This window comes from Monomorium pharaonis, chromosome 7 (assembly GCF_013373865.1).
Source record: "Monomorium pharaonis isolate MP-MQ-018 chromosome 7, ASM1337386v2, whole genome shotgun sequence".
NCBI lineage: Eukaryota > Metazoa > Arthropoda > Insecta > Hymenoptera > Formicidae > Monomorium > Monomorium pharaonis.
Genome location: NC_050473.1, coordinates 24231462 through 24247176, shown reverse-complemented (window position 1 = coordinate 24247176; position 15715 = coordinate 24231462). Strand labels below are relative to the sequence as shown.

Here is a 15715-nt window from a genome sequence, read left to right as displayed (position 1 = left end):
TCATAAAGACGTCTTTTCGTAAAGTCTCAAAGACGTCTCTTTTAAGACGTCTTAAAGATGTCTTTTAGACATGCGTGTTGTCTGGGAATTAAGACTTTGAAGCGTTCAAATGGTTAATTTGACCATTTTGAAATTATTTCCAAGATATCTAAATATTTTCTTAAAAAAGTTCTCTTAAAGTTGAATATAATATGCTTATATAATATGCTTATGCCTTACGCCTTAAATCTCATTGTATAGACACCGCTTTAGACCTTGTCTGAAATACGTCTTAATGACGTCTTTATGTCCCTTATGATTTTAGATGTGTGCTGTCTGGGAAAATAATCGTCAGATCATGACTGAAATATGACTTCGAAATGACATCATCATGACGTCAATTTTAGGTCATGTAAAAAAATGATCATTTTGACGACATATGACCAGATATGACCATTTTGGGACGTCAAAATGACGTGGGCTTACTACCTGGGATGTAACTTGGTGTTTGGTGAGGTGTAATATGTATGTACATACATCTGTATATATAAGTACATTACTAGAAATATAATTGTATGTAGAAAAAATTTTAATTTAAACCTGATTATGGAATACAAATTCGAAAAAAATTAATAACAAGATAAAAAAATTAAAATTAAATAAGATAACCAATTTATACAATTTGTAACTATTAAATAAAAATATAAATGTTAATTAATAAATTATATAGAATATTTTTAGATACATCATGTTTCTATTTTGCTAAATTTGTCTTACCTCGTCTATACTCTTATTACAAAATATACGTTGTAGACAATCTCGCGAGAAACCGTGCAACTTCACTTTACTTCTAATTATACTTCACTGTACTGGGTTTAATTATTACTAGACAATTACCAGCGCGTCTAAAGGTGTTTATAAATACGCGGCAGCATTGTGTTCGATGTATATGATTAATTAAGTGGTTTTTGTCTTCCTACACGATGGGAAATGCTGTCAAAGGCAAGGTATTAAGTGTTTATAAAAATTGCCCCTCTATTAATTTTCCTGGTAGTAACTTATAGTAAATGTGAAAACGGAAATCCTTAGAAATTTTAGTTTATTGTAGAACTTTCTTTTTCTGAAATCTCTTTGATAAAACAATGTTAATGCAAGTAACAATTCAAATAAAGTAATAATTCAAGCAGTATTCTATAAAGATTTTGATATTTCCGAAAGTAATATTCCGCGAATATGAATACAGTATCAATGCATACAATTTACTAAAGTATTAAAACATTAACTGCTTAAATTATTAATATGTAAATTTTGCAATATATATATTAAACTAAAGTTCTATTATATATATATATATATATTTCTATCATATACCTAATGCAACCACTTGACTGAATAGTTATGACTTCTAATGAAATTATAATAAACAATATTAATATAATGTCGAGGTTTTTTAATGTCTTGTACATATTGAAATCCCTCGAGAATCAATACACTTTGCTTCGAGGGTAGACTATAACATTGCTTATATCATATGTACCGCATGTACAATTATTTGGCGCCTCACGATAGTGTTATTACAGCGTCTACTCGCTGGCAAATTGTCTTGGCGATATTGCGAAGATAATTACAGTTTATATTATGCTAGCTTGAATTTCCATTGTGTCTTCGACATGGAGGGAAAGATAACACTGGATAGAGTAATTGCCTTTCTAAGGGTATACTTGACATTTGCTTGCTGTTGGCCTCTTCCACCGAATGCAACGAAGCTTCAAAGACTTGTTCGCAGTGCTTTCCAGTGTTTCTGCCTTACGAACTCAATAGTGTTTGCCATTGCAGCGATATGGACACTTTGCAAGCACAGTGACGATGTACTTCTGGTAATAAAATTAGGATGCCAATTAAGCGCCATCGTGCAAATTCCATTGCAAATGATACTCTTTGCGATGCAAAACAAACGTTTGCAGGTAAAATTTTTGTTTATGTTAAATTGCAAGAAAATCTTAAATTTCTGACAATTTAATAAAATCTGTGCATCTTTGTTTAAATACTTATAAAAACTGTTTATATTTATAAGATAAATCATGAAATAACACGTTAAAACTATTCACTTAATTTGTAAGATAAATATATTCTTTAAATAGAAATATATGAGTATTTATTACTTTTTTCCATGCTGTCTTTTAAAATGCTTCCAATAATGAATAATTGCTATATGATGCTCTAAGGAGAAATTTATTAATACATTTTATTAATATTTTGTATTTATAAAATTAATAAAAGACCTATTAATATATGCTTTGACAATGCAGTTTATTGTTTTGGAAATGGAGAGTTACTATCAACAAGCGCAAGAATATGAAAAAAAAATTTTTCAACTATATATTGACAAATGTAAACCATTTTATGGTATGTACAGTATTAGGTTTAGCTATTAAAACAATTCTTTTAATAAGTTGATTATTACAGGTAGCATTCTTTGTTGGTTGGCGATGACAGGCATCAGTGTTATAATTACACCTTTATTTTCGTCACAATCCTTTCCGAGTGAAACGGAGTATCCAATTAACATGCACTCTCAACCATTAAAAATTATCATTTATGCACATCATGTATTAATCGCTTATCAAAGTGTAATACAAGTTAGCACCAATACTTTTCCTGCTCTTCTACTTTGGTTTGTAGCCGCCAGATTCGACATTCTGTCCATTCGATTTCGTACAATGAAGAATATGAAAGAACTGACAAAATATACGCATGAACATAGGCTATTACTTGGGTACCTATATAATATAGATTTGAAAAAAAGAGAATTAAAAAATTTAAATGTAATAATAAAGGAATAAATATATTTTCTCTTCTAAATTCTGAATTATAGATATGCAAAAGAAGTGACGCGTGCAATTCGTTACGTAGCATTATTATGTGTGACTTTTAGTACTGGCGCGGTAATATTTGGTTATCTTACTTTTATGAGTGTAAGTATAGTGTACTATGCTTTTGTGTGAATTATTGTGAGCTGTTATATATTCTGTAAAAACATTGTTTTATAATAATGCCAAATGATTTTATCATTTATTAGTAATGGAAAGCAAATTGTTTGGAACTTAAAACATTTGTTTCCTTAATGCAACATATTACATAATATTTTATATACATCATGACCATTATTTTTTCTTGATATTTTTCTTGATGCGCGTCAACCGATATATCAGCGCGATATACCATGGACGGTGAAATCAACATTTCTTATGATAGCTTTTTGTGGCTTTGTGGAACTCTATATGTATGCCTGGCCAGCTGACAACGTTATGAGCACGGTTAGTTATTTATATAAAGTGAAATGCATAATTATATTATATTATATACAGTAGTAGAGATGACAAACATCTAATTTTTTTCTGCGTTAAAAAAATTATTAGAGTAGTGGCATAGCGTCTGCGGTCTACGAATCATTATGGTATAATGATGATCTAACTAGAACGCGAAAAATTTTGATACATATTATATTAAGAAGTCAACGTCCAGTCACCGTTTCAATTCCATGCGCATTACCAAATTTGTCCATGAATTATTATGCATCAGTAAGAAATTGTATTTCTTTATATATTATTTTTACTGCATTTTTTTGGCATTTTTTCTTATATTTGATTACTACTTTTAATTAAAAAATTTATTTTATTTTCAGTATATCTCGACAGTTTTTTCATACATGGCATTTGTACGGGCACATATCGTAATGGGTCAAGAATAAAGAAGGAATCAGATTTAAGGTGAAAATTAAATATATATTTTTTGAAATATCTGTGCTATGTAGAATTGTACTAGCATAATATTAATATGTATTTGTATTTATATAAAAAGTCAAAAGCTATTTATATAGAGAGATCTTATTGCATTTATATATAAACAATTAAATTATTAATAGAATTGTATATGATAATAATCTATAAACAAAAATTATTAATTTTATTTCTTTTTTCAAATAATTTATATATTCTAATTTATATGTTTCGAGCAAATTAAAACTCATTTGATACAAACATAAACACATTTTAATTTATTGCAACTTCTAAATTAATTTGTCAATAAAATAATTAAGCAATGTAATTTGACATAAGAAAAAGGATACGATTGATAATTAAGTTTCTTTCTTCCTTTTATACAGCTTATTGTACAGAATAATCTGATAATCTTATTTCTGATCATTTGATAATTAATTAATAAATAATAATAATAATAATAATAATAATAATAATAATATTAATAATATTAATAATTTTTATAATATAATGTTAATAAAGATACATCTTCAAATCTAATAATTCTCTTGTTCTTTAGATTTTTTTACTTATGTAAATTCCATACTTCTTATTATTTTTTAATTTCTATCTACAAATCGAAAACGTAATGATCTATTTGGTACATTTATCATAAGAAATCGACTTTGGATCTCAGCATAATCATATTCAATTGTAAATTCTTGTACCAACTGAAAAAATAGATAAATTTTTATATTACTTTTACATTACATTTACATTTAAGTAAAATCTATTATTACGCGTCAAACCTATTTACTTTTGCAGTGAGTAACATCATTTGTGTTTCGGCCATATTTTTTCCCAGGCAGGATCGTACACCATAGCCAAAAGGTAGACATGAATACTCTTGATAATCATTATGCGTATATTCATCTCGATTCAACCATCTTTCTGGTTGATACTTTTCAGGATTTTCAAAATATTCTTCACGCTGTGATGTTATTTGATTTGCCATTATAACGAAAGTCTAAAAAAATAAAATTATTTATTATATTACGTTTAAAAACTTAAACTAACATTTAACTTACTCCTTTTGGTATTGTGTATCCGTGTAATGAAATTGCCGATGGTAATAATCTTGTCAAATAGGGAAATGCTGGTCGCAATCTTTTATAAAAATAGTGCGTTACATGTAATAACTAACACATTTAACTTTCTTAGCCTTTTTGTAGATAATAATTTATAACTAAATTTTAAATGTATGTATAATGTATTCTAAAATACTAAAATAATTATATTTTTATATTTTTTATTACCTAAGACTTTCTTTTATGCATGCTTTTAGATATGGCATATTTTCCAAGCTTTCTTTTGTCAGAGTATATTCTGTTTTTGATAAAACAGAGATTATTTCATTATATAATCGTTTCTGTACTCTAGGATTTTTTGCTAGGAAATAAAGTAGGAATGCCTCGCAATTAATAACCTGAAAATGTACAATAATTACCATTTACAATCTTATTTTAGTAATGTTAAATTATTACAGCTTGAACGCCTAAAATAATCATGTCCATCAGAAGAATAGAAATGTCGTCTGGATGAATACGCTGAATCATCATTTTTTCGAGTAATGGTAATTTTCTCTCTTCATTTGTAGATTCCTCTTGTATTGATAGCGACAAAGTTTGCAGCTTATTTTGAGTTTGGTGAATATATTTTCCAATAACTCTGGAGTTTAAATCCGTAAGTAAATATTATTTGAGAAATTAGTAGAATATTAAAATTGACAAAGTTTGTTATCAGTGTGCACACACACATGCACACATAGACATACATGCACAACCACATATTATATAATTTATGTAAGAAATTTTAATTACACATACATTTATTATATAATATTGAAATTGACAAAATTTGTTATCAGTGTGTACACACACCTACACACATACACACACACATGCACAACCGTATATTATATAATTTAATTATAAAAAATTATAATTACACATACATTTATTGTATAAATAGAAACGTATGGTTAAAATAAACTTCGTTGAACCTATTAAACGTTGTTGACTTACTCGTCAAGAACATCACAAGCTGCATAAAGTTTTTTGGCGAATGGAGTTTCAAAGAATCTCCACACTTGAAATCCGGTTTCGCAGCGACTCATATAAGTATGGGCTGTGTTTAACGCGTTAATAATTTTTGTGGCTTCTGAAGCTGATTTTGAGGTAGAATCGAGAAAACCAAAGTGTTTGCTGAACATTATCACGTAGAAACATTCCATTCCCCATGCGGTAAGTTCTTGATGAAAATTTGCTGGCACCTGTTGTTTAAATAATAATTGTATTATTTTCTTTATATTTTTATTAATTATATATAATAAAATATGTTTATTTATCCTGTTAAATTTACTTACTATAATTTGCTCATTTTAATTTTGTGAGATCTAATTTTGTGAGGTTTACTTTTGTAATATTGCTTTTATATTTAAATTATTATAAAAAAAGTATAAGTTAAATTTAAGACACTTGATATTACTGATGTAAATTCTTAATTATTATTTATTGTACAGTGACATACCTCATCTTGACGATTACGTATATTACGAATTTTATTAATAAGCTCGCCAACTACTAAATCCAGTTTTTCAATATTGTCAGAAATAGTTTCATGCAACGGCTCAACTTTCCTTTTTACTTCCAACCACTCCAAACCTTGTCTGGAGGTTTCATAAAATTTATTATTAAATTATTATACTAATAAATCGTCGCTTCCGAATAAAAGGGCGTTAACTCAGAAGCCGTTTGAAAAGAGTATTAACTCGGAAGCAGATTGAAAAGGGCGTTAACTAGGAAGCCGGTTGGAAAAGGAGTTAACTGGAAAGCTGGTTGAAAAAGGCGTTAATTCGTCTGCTCGAATTTTTCGTTTTATTTTAGTTTTGCAGCTACTGAAATAATTTTGGTGCTTGATTTAAAACATAAACATATTGAAACAAAAATAAATATGCACATACAGGTAGAGCACTAAAATTATTTTGACAATGCTGTCAAAACTTAAATTGAAACGAAAAATTTGAGGGCGCGAGTTAATGCCTTTTCAACCGGCTTCCGAGTTAACGTCCTTTTTAATCGGGTTCCGAATTAACCCCCTTTTCAATCGGCTTTGAGTTAACGTCCTTTTATTCGGAAGTGACGAAATATCTTGTATGCCAAAAAAAAAGAAAATTACAAGAATATAGAAAGGGAATATTATTTAAAGAAAGAGAATATTATATATCTATGCAAAATAATTAATATGTAAATAAAAATATTTTCTTTGCAAATATAAGCTATATTTTCATAAAAATCAAAAGTTCTTATATAGACAAAAAAGAAAACATCTTTTTAGGATATCAATTTAAACTGTTATACACTGTTACATAATTACATTTTTCAGTTTATATTTAGTAATTGTATTAAGTTTTTTATTATTTCTTAAATTTTTAATCACATTATACTTACAAAGAAAACGCTCCGGCGGAACGATATTTGTGATGATTAAGGCGATAATGTTGTAAGATATCAATTCCACTACGTATAGGTGATTTGCTTTCCTGATTGAAAATTTCTGCTATATGCTCAGGTCTAAAATGATTGATGAGTCAATTATTTGAAAAAACATGCAGATTATGATATCTCACCTGTGAATCATAATTATATCATTCACAAGCGGTCCGTTAATTCTCACGATACAACCATATTCATCAAATAAGTATTTAATTGGCGTGACGTTGCGATTCCAGGATAATCGTCCTGTGAATGTAACATATTATTCTTAATATATTATATTGTATATAATATCAGATTATATATAGTTACCCTTTTTATAATAATTAATTTGTTTAATTATTTTTATTATTGATTACAAGAATTACTTTGAAAAATTTGTTATGTTAAATTTGTTTTATATTTTCTGGGATATATCAAAACTAATTTTATACACATATGCTATTATATATTTTTTTATATAGAGAAAATTTTATAACATAATATAATAAAGTATGTTTTTATTTTTTATATATATTACAATAAAGACACAAATACATAAATATATCTTTAAATTTTAAAAACGATTTAATATATTTTGTCTATTTTTTTTAATTGCTGAAAGCAGTTTGCTCAGAATTTGAAGAACTAAAATTAATTTATATTCTATGTACATTGTTATGAACTTTGATCATATTCTTGAGAGAGAGAGAGAGAGAGAGAGAGAGAGAGAGAGAGAGAGAGAGAGAGAGAGAGAGAGAGAGAGAGAGAGAGAGAGAGAATTCTCAACATAAATATGCAAAAATGGTTCTTCGAATTTCAAGCAATTGAACTTCAAGGGATCATACCCTGGGTATGTCTGCTTATTAGTAGACTGCAAAACAGTTGCGTACCCAAAAGTGGCACGTATCTCCAATACTTTTCCCATAATTTCAGAATCAATGGGCCAGGAATTTCTTCAAATGGTAATGGTGTTTTTTTTATACCGATATGTGGTACAGCTTTAGATGTAGTAATTTTAATACGTTCTGCTATTTCAGAATTTGATGTTTCCAATAATGGCGCTGTCTTTGTTGATGTTATAGTTGCATCTATCATCGGAATTGTATGTGATTGTGCCACAGAGGCAGCTAAATTAGAGAAAATTTTGGTATAACATTAATAGCCAAATATCAATTATATTAATATTAAGACTATGACAAAATATGATTTCTTTCTCAAAATTTCCAGCAACTTAATTTATTTGTATGCTATTTTATGTAATTTTTATTGGGAAACTATTAAACATGTGATTGTTTGAATTGTAAAGTATCATTTTTCTTACTTATTACGTTATTGGAATTCAGTGACACGCTTTTTTTTTCTTCACTAGCTGCTAATGTATCTGCCAGCTTCATCGTTGAGTGATAGAAACATTTTCCGTATGTTTGTAATGAAAGATATCGAACAATAAAGCTGGATTTCATTAAATAACGTATCATTTTTGCAATTGATATTTTTATAACACTAAGATGGTTTTATACCTTAAATAAAAAATTTAATTAAACATATGTAAGATTATTTAAAAATGCAAATGTAAGTTATTTAATGTATATATAATACATTAACATATACATAATATAGAAATTTAAATTTTTGCTTATACCTGCTAGTAAATATAGTGTAGAAAAGACTAGAAAGACTAAATGAGATTGCTAAATATTATTGTATAATAACGATTGAGTTACACGTGTTTGCACTGATAAAAAAGGAAATAATAAAATCGTTACTATGGAAGAATAAATATCGAAAAAATAGAAAATCGTATTAATGATAAATTCATTCCAATATTTTTAAGTTTTATATAATAGATATTAGAATATTTATGTATGTGTATACACACACACATTATGTCCGAAAAAGTAAATAAGACGTCATAATGACGTTATTTAAATGACGTCTCTGATGGAAATATTATATTACTAAAATTTTTACTGAAAATTTCTCTCAATTGACCCCTTTTCACTAAGATTCAGTAAGATTCGTTAAATTTAATTGAAATTAATTAAAATTTATTAAGGTTTCTTTAAGATTCATTAAAATTCATATAATTTATTTTTTTGTTAAATAACACTAAAGTAAATTTAATAAATTTTATAAAATTATAATGAATTAAATGAGTTTTAATGAATTTTAACAAATTTTATACATGAGTTTTAATAAATTTTAATGAATTTAATAAATTTTAATAAATTTTATAAAATTTTAATGAATTAAATGAGTTTTAATAAATTTTAATGAATTTAATAAATTTCAATGAAATGGATCAATTGAAAAAGATTTTCAATAAAATATTTGACCCGTTCGACGACTCATCAGGGGTTATTTAAATAACACGGTTTTGTTAAAAAATTGTGTATATTTATGTATTATGCGTAAATATTTCGTACATTCAAACGTCAAGTTACTACAAGTTTCATGTTTTTGACATCTATTGATGAACTGATCTATAACAAATATGTATTCATGAGCATCAAGTGTTCATGGATCATCACAAAGTGCTAGGTTGCGTATGATTTTCTGTATGTGACTATGGTTTGGTGGGTAACGATGCTTGTTGAGAAACAACGTAAATTTTTTTTTACATTATAATTATGTTATTTCGATATTTTCACAATGCAAGTATACTGCACATATAGGACATGTGCCCAAAATATTTTCTAAAATGTCAAAATAACGGCGACTTTTACTACCTGGGATAGTCATAAAAATGACGTAAGTAAACGTCATTAACCTGACGTCATTTTTGACGTCGAGACAAACTTACGTCGTCATTACGTCAATTTGACGTCATAAACTGACGTCGAACGGGTCAAAAACTGACGTTATATTCACGTCATTTCGACGTCAGCTGGTTGCCTGGGATATTACATATAATAATGTATATACAGAATATACATACATACAATATACATATCATATACACATGTATATACTATGAATCTTCTATGTACATTAACCCGGTTTCATTTGCACATACATTTCACATCCAATGTATATACATTACATTAAGAATGTATATACCTGGAATATGTAATATACATAAATGTATGTACAATGTATGTACTAAGTATATTTTTATGTTTTGTGGGATATATATAAAATATGTAAAATTTTCTTAATTATAGGTAATAGTAAATTATTAATAAGCTTTAATTTTATCGTAAATTACTATTATTATGCTCACAATAAGCTTTTTATTATTTATTTTTGAGATTGAACATGCATCAGTTTTTTTTTAACAGTTAGATATATGTATATAATTAGGCATATTAATGACTACATTGATATTATATTTATTATATAGTATATAATTACCTCGTAATATATATATATATATATATACAATTTTTATACTTTTGACAAATGTTTATAGCTTTTTAAAATAAATTTGTTTGCTATATATAAAAATTTTATAAGAAATATTGCCCAAAAATACACAGGGTGTGGACCACTAATTTTTTGCAGCACTTGATGCAATAACCAGAAATTGTATCTAATATCACCTATATGAACGCGATTTTAGGACATTATCGTCAATACCAATATAATCCATCTTTTTGCTATTTTCAAATCTTTTAACGACACTAGATACCCTAAGTCTTGCCAGATTATTTAGGGAAATGCTAATACATTTTTTATTACATCTTCTATTATTCATAAAGATTTAATTTCCCCCAGATTTTATTGATGGACAAACTGAACCCAATTTGGGTAACGGTCTTTATAAATCTAATCAATTTCTATATCTTCTTCGTCTTGCATTGTATCATTGGTGATAGATTTAATTAATTTTTGCGGAAAATCTTTTTGAGTAGAATCTGGGCCGGTCAACGTAGTGTTTTCGCTTTCTTTTGTGTGCCGCCATTTCATTCGACGATTTTGAAACCAAACTTTAACCTACACAGAAAAAAAGAATATTCTTGTTTTGACAATATCTCCAGTTTCAAAATAGAAATTTTGAAATGAGATTATATCGGGGTAAAACAAAAAGATTTACTTGAATGAAGATTTATTTCAAAATTTTATATAGTTTAATCAAGAAAATAATATTCTTGTTATTTAAGAATTTTCTTGAATGGAAAAAAAATATTGAAAATACTACATATTTAAATCGATGATTATAATTTTCTTAGAATAAAATTATCAAAACAATTGTATCATATTTTTAAAATAATACTTATAGTATTGAAATAAGACTATAATATCTTGAAATCCAAGATTTTCAAATTCTTTTAAGAAGAATATTATATATTGTTGCTTATATATGAAACAAGGATCGCATTAATTTGAATACATAAGTTTCAATTTAAGAGTAATTTTTTTTTTATAATAATGTATTTTTTCTGTTATAATGTAAAAGAATATTTAATATAAAAATGATGTTTTTATTATTAATATTATTTTCATGCAAGTGCAAATATTAAAATTTTTTTATTGCGCAAGAAAGAGACATTAGATTTTATTTTATAACCTGTGCATCGGTTAGACCTAATGTTGCTGCCAATTGTCGCCTATCTGGTTTTGTGATATATTTCTGTAGAGAAAATCTTTTTTCCAGACCTTTTCGTTGTAAAGAACTAAAGACAGCTCTGGACCATGATCTTTTTCTTCGTGTGTTTGTTTCTGAAGAATTCACTGTTGAGGAAGATGAAATAAGTGCTGAAAAGTGAATATTATCGGAAATTATTTCATAATTACTTTATTTAGAAGATATGAGTTTTTAAATTTTTTTAAATTTCTTAAATTTATTGATTAATTAATTAATTTTATTTAATGCACAAATATGATTTTGCTCTGTTATCTAATAATATTGAAAATTTTGTTTAAAAAATATTTATTATAAAAATGCATTAAAAATTCTTTTAGAGGAATTTAGAGAGGATATATTTTGAAAAGATTAAGGGCCAATTGTTCCAACTTCTTGGTAAACTTACCTATCAGATAAATATATGTTTGTTTTTATTTATTTAAGAAAAGAAATGAAGATAGACACATGCTTACCTGGTAGGTAAGTTTACTGAAAAGTTGAAGCAATCGGCTCTAAATATATTTACAAGGGAAATAGTTAAAACAATTTTTAATTACACGAAATGAAGAAGCACCATGAAAGACAAATGCTACTCTTAGGTACATGAGTGTCAGTTTCTACGGATCTTGATCTGAAGAAGCCTCAGAGATGGGGTACTTCGGACTGATTTACGATCGTATGAAAGTATACAACATCTGTATGTATTTAAACAGTGTGGTACCTCCACTCAAACTGAATCTCCGTACAAGTTCGAACAGATAACTTTAACATCATAGTTATTTTGGGGTTTTTGTGTTGATCTCTGATCGTACATTTCTAATTTGTAGATTTTGCTACATTTGATAGGGTTCTTCATGCTGTGCGAAAAATTAATGTAACAATTTAAACAGCACGGAGAAAATTTAAAAAATTACTATGTACGATAATAGCCACGGACCATGAGAAGAAATAGAGAATTATATTATAAATAGAGAAATATGTTATAAATATTATAAAATTTGATGAAAAACAAAAATTTTCACAATTTCCTCTATGATCTGCGTTTATTATTTACTATAGTAATTTTTATATAAAATTTTTTCCGTGAAGATATAATATATTATAGCTTATGTATTGATATTATGTAAAATATATAAAGTATAACAAAAAAAATTACATCTTTAATAATTACAGCAAATTTATAATAACTTGAAAATTGATTTATATTGTTATGTTACATTTTATCTACATATTATTTTATTTCTGCTTAAATACAATTTGCAAAATATGAATGATTAGGCTATGAATATAATTACTTACAAAACAGATTTATGAAATATAAACTTTTTAAAATTTATGTATTACCTACTTATTTATTTTTTAATTTTATTTTATACAAAAGTAGCATATAAGTATATTATTAATTTTGTGGGTAGCAAAGAAAAGTGATGGACAAGGAAAGGAGGGGGGGGGGAGAGCGCTCTAAATAAATTCTAACAAAAAAAGGAAAATATAGGCGCTACCAGATTTTAACCAACCGAGAAAATACGTATTGAAACCGCTATTTACGCCCTGCATAAACGCTGGATGGCACTTAAGATGTCGTTTAAACACAGACAGGAAACACGTGAATACACTGATACGTAAATATTTTGTTCTACTTGCTCCTGAATATCAGGACAAGATACGTCCATATGGTAACATTTGTCAATGACGTAATCTGCAACGCTCAGTTGAATCTTTTAAAGATATTTTTACGAATTTTGTGAAAAGCAAAAATATTCTGTTATATATTAAAATTTAATTAAACAATACAAGTCTAACAAGTTAAACTTTAAGAGATAAACTGTATGACAAAGTTATATTTAATTAATTTCAATTAGACTTTATAGAACGTATAAAAATTAATTAAAAACTCGTACAATTTTAAACATCAGAAAGATGCAGTAAATAATAAATTTGTTTTGATTCTGACTTGAGAGTAGATTATTTTCTACGAAACATTTAGTTGTACATTGATTGGAACATTATGTAGGGTAAAATTTCTATTTTTTACTAATGCAAATTTTGAGCAAATAATGCAATAATATATCTAATTTATTATAATTTACCTCTTGGTACCGGACGTAATGCTGCTGGTCGATACAAAGTTCCTAAATTCTCCATTAATCCAGTATAAGGTGCAGATGTGATGCTTTCATAATACGATAATGATGAATGATGGGCATGTGGAAATAAAGTACAAGTTGTGACAGTTTCACATCGCTCGCAATTATCAATACAAGGACAACGTATTGATGGAAGTTGTATTGGAAGTGGCTTAAGAATATCTGTCAACATATTTTTATAAATTTTTATAACGTATATGAATGACAATATATATACATTATACAATTAAATAGTACAAAGTTTTATTAGCAGTATTAGCATTATAAAGAGATATTGAAATTAAAAATTATAATTTTTATTTAAAGATATGTGTAAGAAAATTGATACATACATATTTGGTTAAACGGAAATGTAATTTACTATATAAGTTATAAAAAAATTGGTGTAATAAATTATAAGTTAATAATGATAATTATAAAAGGAAAAAATTCTATCTAATATTTTGTAAATTATAATTTTCAAGTGCTATATCAACTTTTACCTGTTTTTTTTGTGCAAATTTCATTTGATAATATGCGATCCATTCCAAATTTCAATTGTTTAGAACAATTAGCGTTATCCATGATGAAAATATTAATGTCGTTCATCGTCTTTTCTATGAACTTGTCAAAAATCTGCACGGTATCTGCATTATGTATTCATAAAATTTGAAAATGCATGTTTGTTTATACAAAATACAAATTTATACAAAGAATTTATATTAAAAATAATATAAAACGGATTTTAGTAACAAAAGTCAAGTTATAATTACTTCACTTGTATTACATCATTTTAATTCACTTTCTTGATCACTTTTTATAACACTATTTTTTAATGCACATAACTATGTTAAACATATTAAGTTCAGTGGAAAAAAACTTTAAGAATGAAGTCTTAAGACTGAATTAATTTATTACAAGAAATTATCAATGTTGAAAAAAAATATTTGAGGGTACTGCAGAACAGCATAAAAGTGAATGAGTGAACGAGAGCCATGTTCAGAAATTTCTGGTTGAAAAAAATCACCACCGCTAGTTGTGATTTAGCTGGATTAACTGGATTGGTCCACGAAAATACCGGTAGGCGGGACTATGAGAAGATTGGTCTGACCAAGATGATAAGTTGGATGCTGCGGATATAAATGTCAAACTCAAGTAACATTTTCTATAAGATATGTTTTAAAAAGATGAAAGATTTTACACGTAAGAATGTGTGTGCGCGCGTGTTTGTGTTTAGTAGCAATGATAAGGATAATGATAATAATAATAAACAAAAATTGTCTTTAATATATGTTAAATTATTAATTTTATATAATATATTAAATTCTATGAGTAAGTATGTGTTATTTTGTTTTTGATTTCTTCAGTTTATCATATTTGTATCTTATTATTGTAAAATATAAGATATTTCTTATTTTAAATTATTTTATAAATAATCTTATAATCTTAAAAATTTAAGAATGTGTGAAAGATTAATATTATTATTCTATTTTTAAATATTTGAATATTTTTACTAATATAATACTTACATTTTTATTGTATTAACGTTTAGTATTATTAAACATGTTTTAATACGTTTATGTTTGATATAATTCTCTAATTAATGTGTGTTTAAATAAGTTGATCAAATTACTATAATAGTGGCATATATTACATTTTACGTCTCATAATTGTTACTTTCAGACATGAACGCCATGTAATCAGAAACGGATTGGATTCCAAAGAGCTTTTTGCAGGTATAAAAATTTG

General features: G+C 26.6%; 3 protein-coding genes across 6 annotated transcripts; 1 reads left to right on the top strand and 2 right to left on the bottom strand.

Annotated features, from left to right (window-relative positions):
- The first annotated feature begins 678 nt into the window (after positions 1-678).
- Positions 679-4156, top strand: LOC114255373. The gene is made up of 7 exons (XM_028193890.2): positions 679-1943; positions 2289-2385; positions 2446-2755; positions 2855-2954; positions 3192-3296; positions 3399-3560; positions 3665-4156. Exons 1-7 carry the CDS (start codon positions 1650-1652, stop codon positions 3728-3730), a joined length of 1134 nt encoding a protein of 377 aa, XP_028049691.1. The 5' UTR covers positions 679-1649; the 3' UTR covers positions 3731-4156.
- A 91-nt stretch (positions 4157-4247) lies between these two features.
- Positions 4248-9360, bottom strand: LOC105836758 (probable cytochrome P450 12a5, mitochondrial). Of its 3 annotated transcripts, none has more exons than XM_036289979.1 (12): positions 8916-9360; positions 8595-8793; positions 8119-8400; positions 7426-7537; positions 7247-7369; positions 6327-6465; positions 5822-6069; positions 5282-5465; positions 5054-5223; positions 4826-4904; positions 4555-4764; positions 4248-4468 (listed from the first exon to the last, which is right to left on the bottom strand). In XM_036289979.1, the coding sequence occupies exons 2-12, from the start codon at positions 8749-8751 to the stop codon at positions 4358-4360; spliced, it is 1815 nt and encodes a 604-aa protein (XP_036145872.1). In that variant the 5' UTR covers positions 8752-8793; positions 8916-9360; the 3' UTR covers positions 4248-4357. The 3 variants fall into 3 exon arrangements, with proteins under 3 accessions (XP_036145872.1, XP_036145873.1, XP_036145874.1); XM_036289980.1 differs by having other exon boundaries at positions 8164-8400; XM_036289981.1 differs by having other exon boundaries at positions 8595-8725; positions 8916-8969.
- Positions 9361-10666: 1306 nt separating this feature from the next.
- On the bottom strand, positions 10667-15230 carry LOC105832969 (H2.0-like homeobox protein). Of its 2 annotated transcripts, XM_012674326.3 has the most exons (5): positions 14740-15230; positions 14470-14613; positions 13931-14149; positions 11784-11971; positions 10667-11209 (listed from the first exon to the last, which is right to left on the bottom strand). In XM_012674326.3, exons 2-5 carry the CDS (start codon positions 14573-14575, stop codon positions 11042-11044), a joined length of 681 nt encoding a protein of 226 aa, XP_012529780.1. In that variant the 5' UTR covers positions 14576-14613; positions 14740-15230; the 3' UTR covers positions 10667-11041. The 2 variants fall into 2 exon arrangements, with proteins under 2 accessions (XP_012529780.1, XP_036145289.1); XM_036289396.1 differs by having other exon boundaries at positions 14470-15230.
- Between the last annotated feature and the right edge of the window lie 485 nt (positions 15231-15715).

Coding starts and splice junctions, on each gene's coding strand:
- LOC114255373 (XM_028193890.2), top strand. CDS start 1,650: ATGGAGGGAAAGATAACACTGGATAGAGTAATTGCCTTTCTAAGGGTA. Junction 1,944..2,288: donor TGCAAAACAAACGTTTGCAG/GTAAAATTTTTG, acceptor TTGACAATGCAG/TTTATTGTTTTGGAAATGGA. Junction 2,756..2,854: donor GAACATAGGCTATTACTTGG/GTACCTATATAA, acceptor TCTGAATTATAG/ATATGCAAAAGAAGTGACGC.
- LOC105836758 (XM_036289979.1), bottom strand. CDS start 8,751: ATGATACGTTATTTAATGAAATCCAGCTTTATTGTTCGATATCTTTCA. Junction 5,224..5,281: donor TTATTTTAGGCGTTCAAGCT/GTAATAATTTAA, acceptor GTACATTTTCAG/GTTATTAATTGCGAGGCATT. Junction 4,905..5,053: donor TGCATAAAAGAAAGTCTTAG/GTAATAAAAAAT, acceptor TTTTTATAAAAG/ATTGCGACCAGCATTTCCCT.
- LOC105832969 (XM_036289396.1), bottom strand. CDS start 14,575: ATGAACGACATTAATATTTTCATCATGGATAACGCTAATTGTTCTAAA. Junction 11,972..13,930: donor ATTACGTCCGGTACCAAGAG/GTAAATTATAAT, acceptor TTCACTTTTCAG/CACTTATTTCATCTTCCTCA. Junction 11,210..11,783: donor TAGGTCTAACCGATGCACAG/GTTATAAAATAA, acceptor TTTTCTGTGTAG/GTTAAAGTTTGGTTTCAAAA.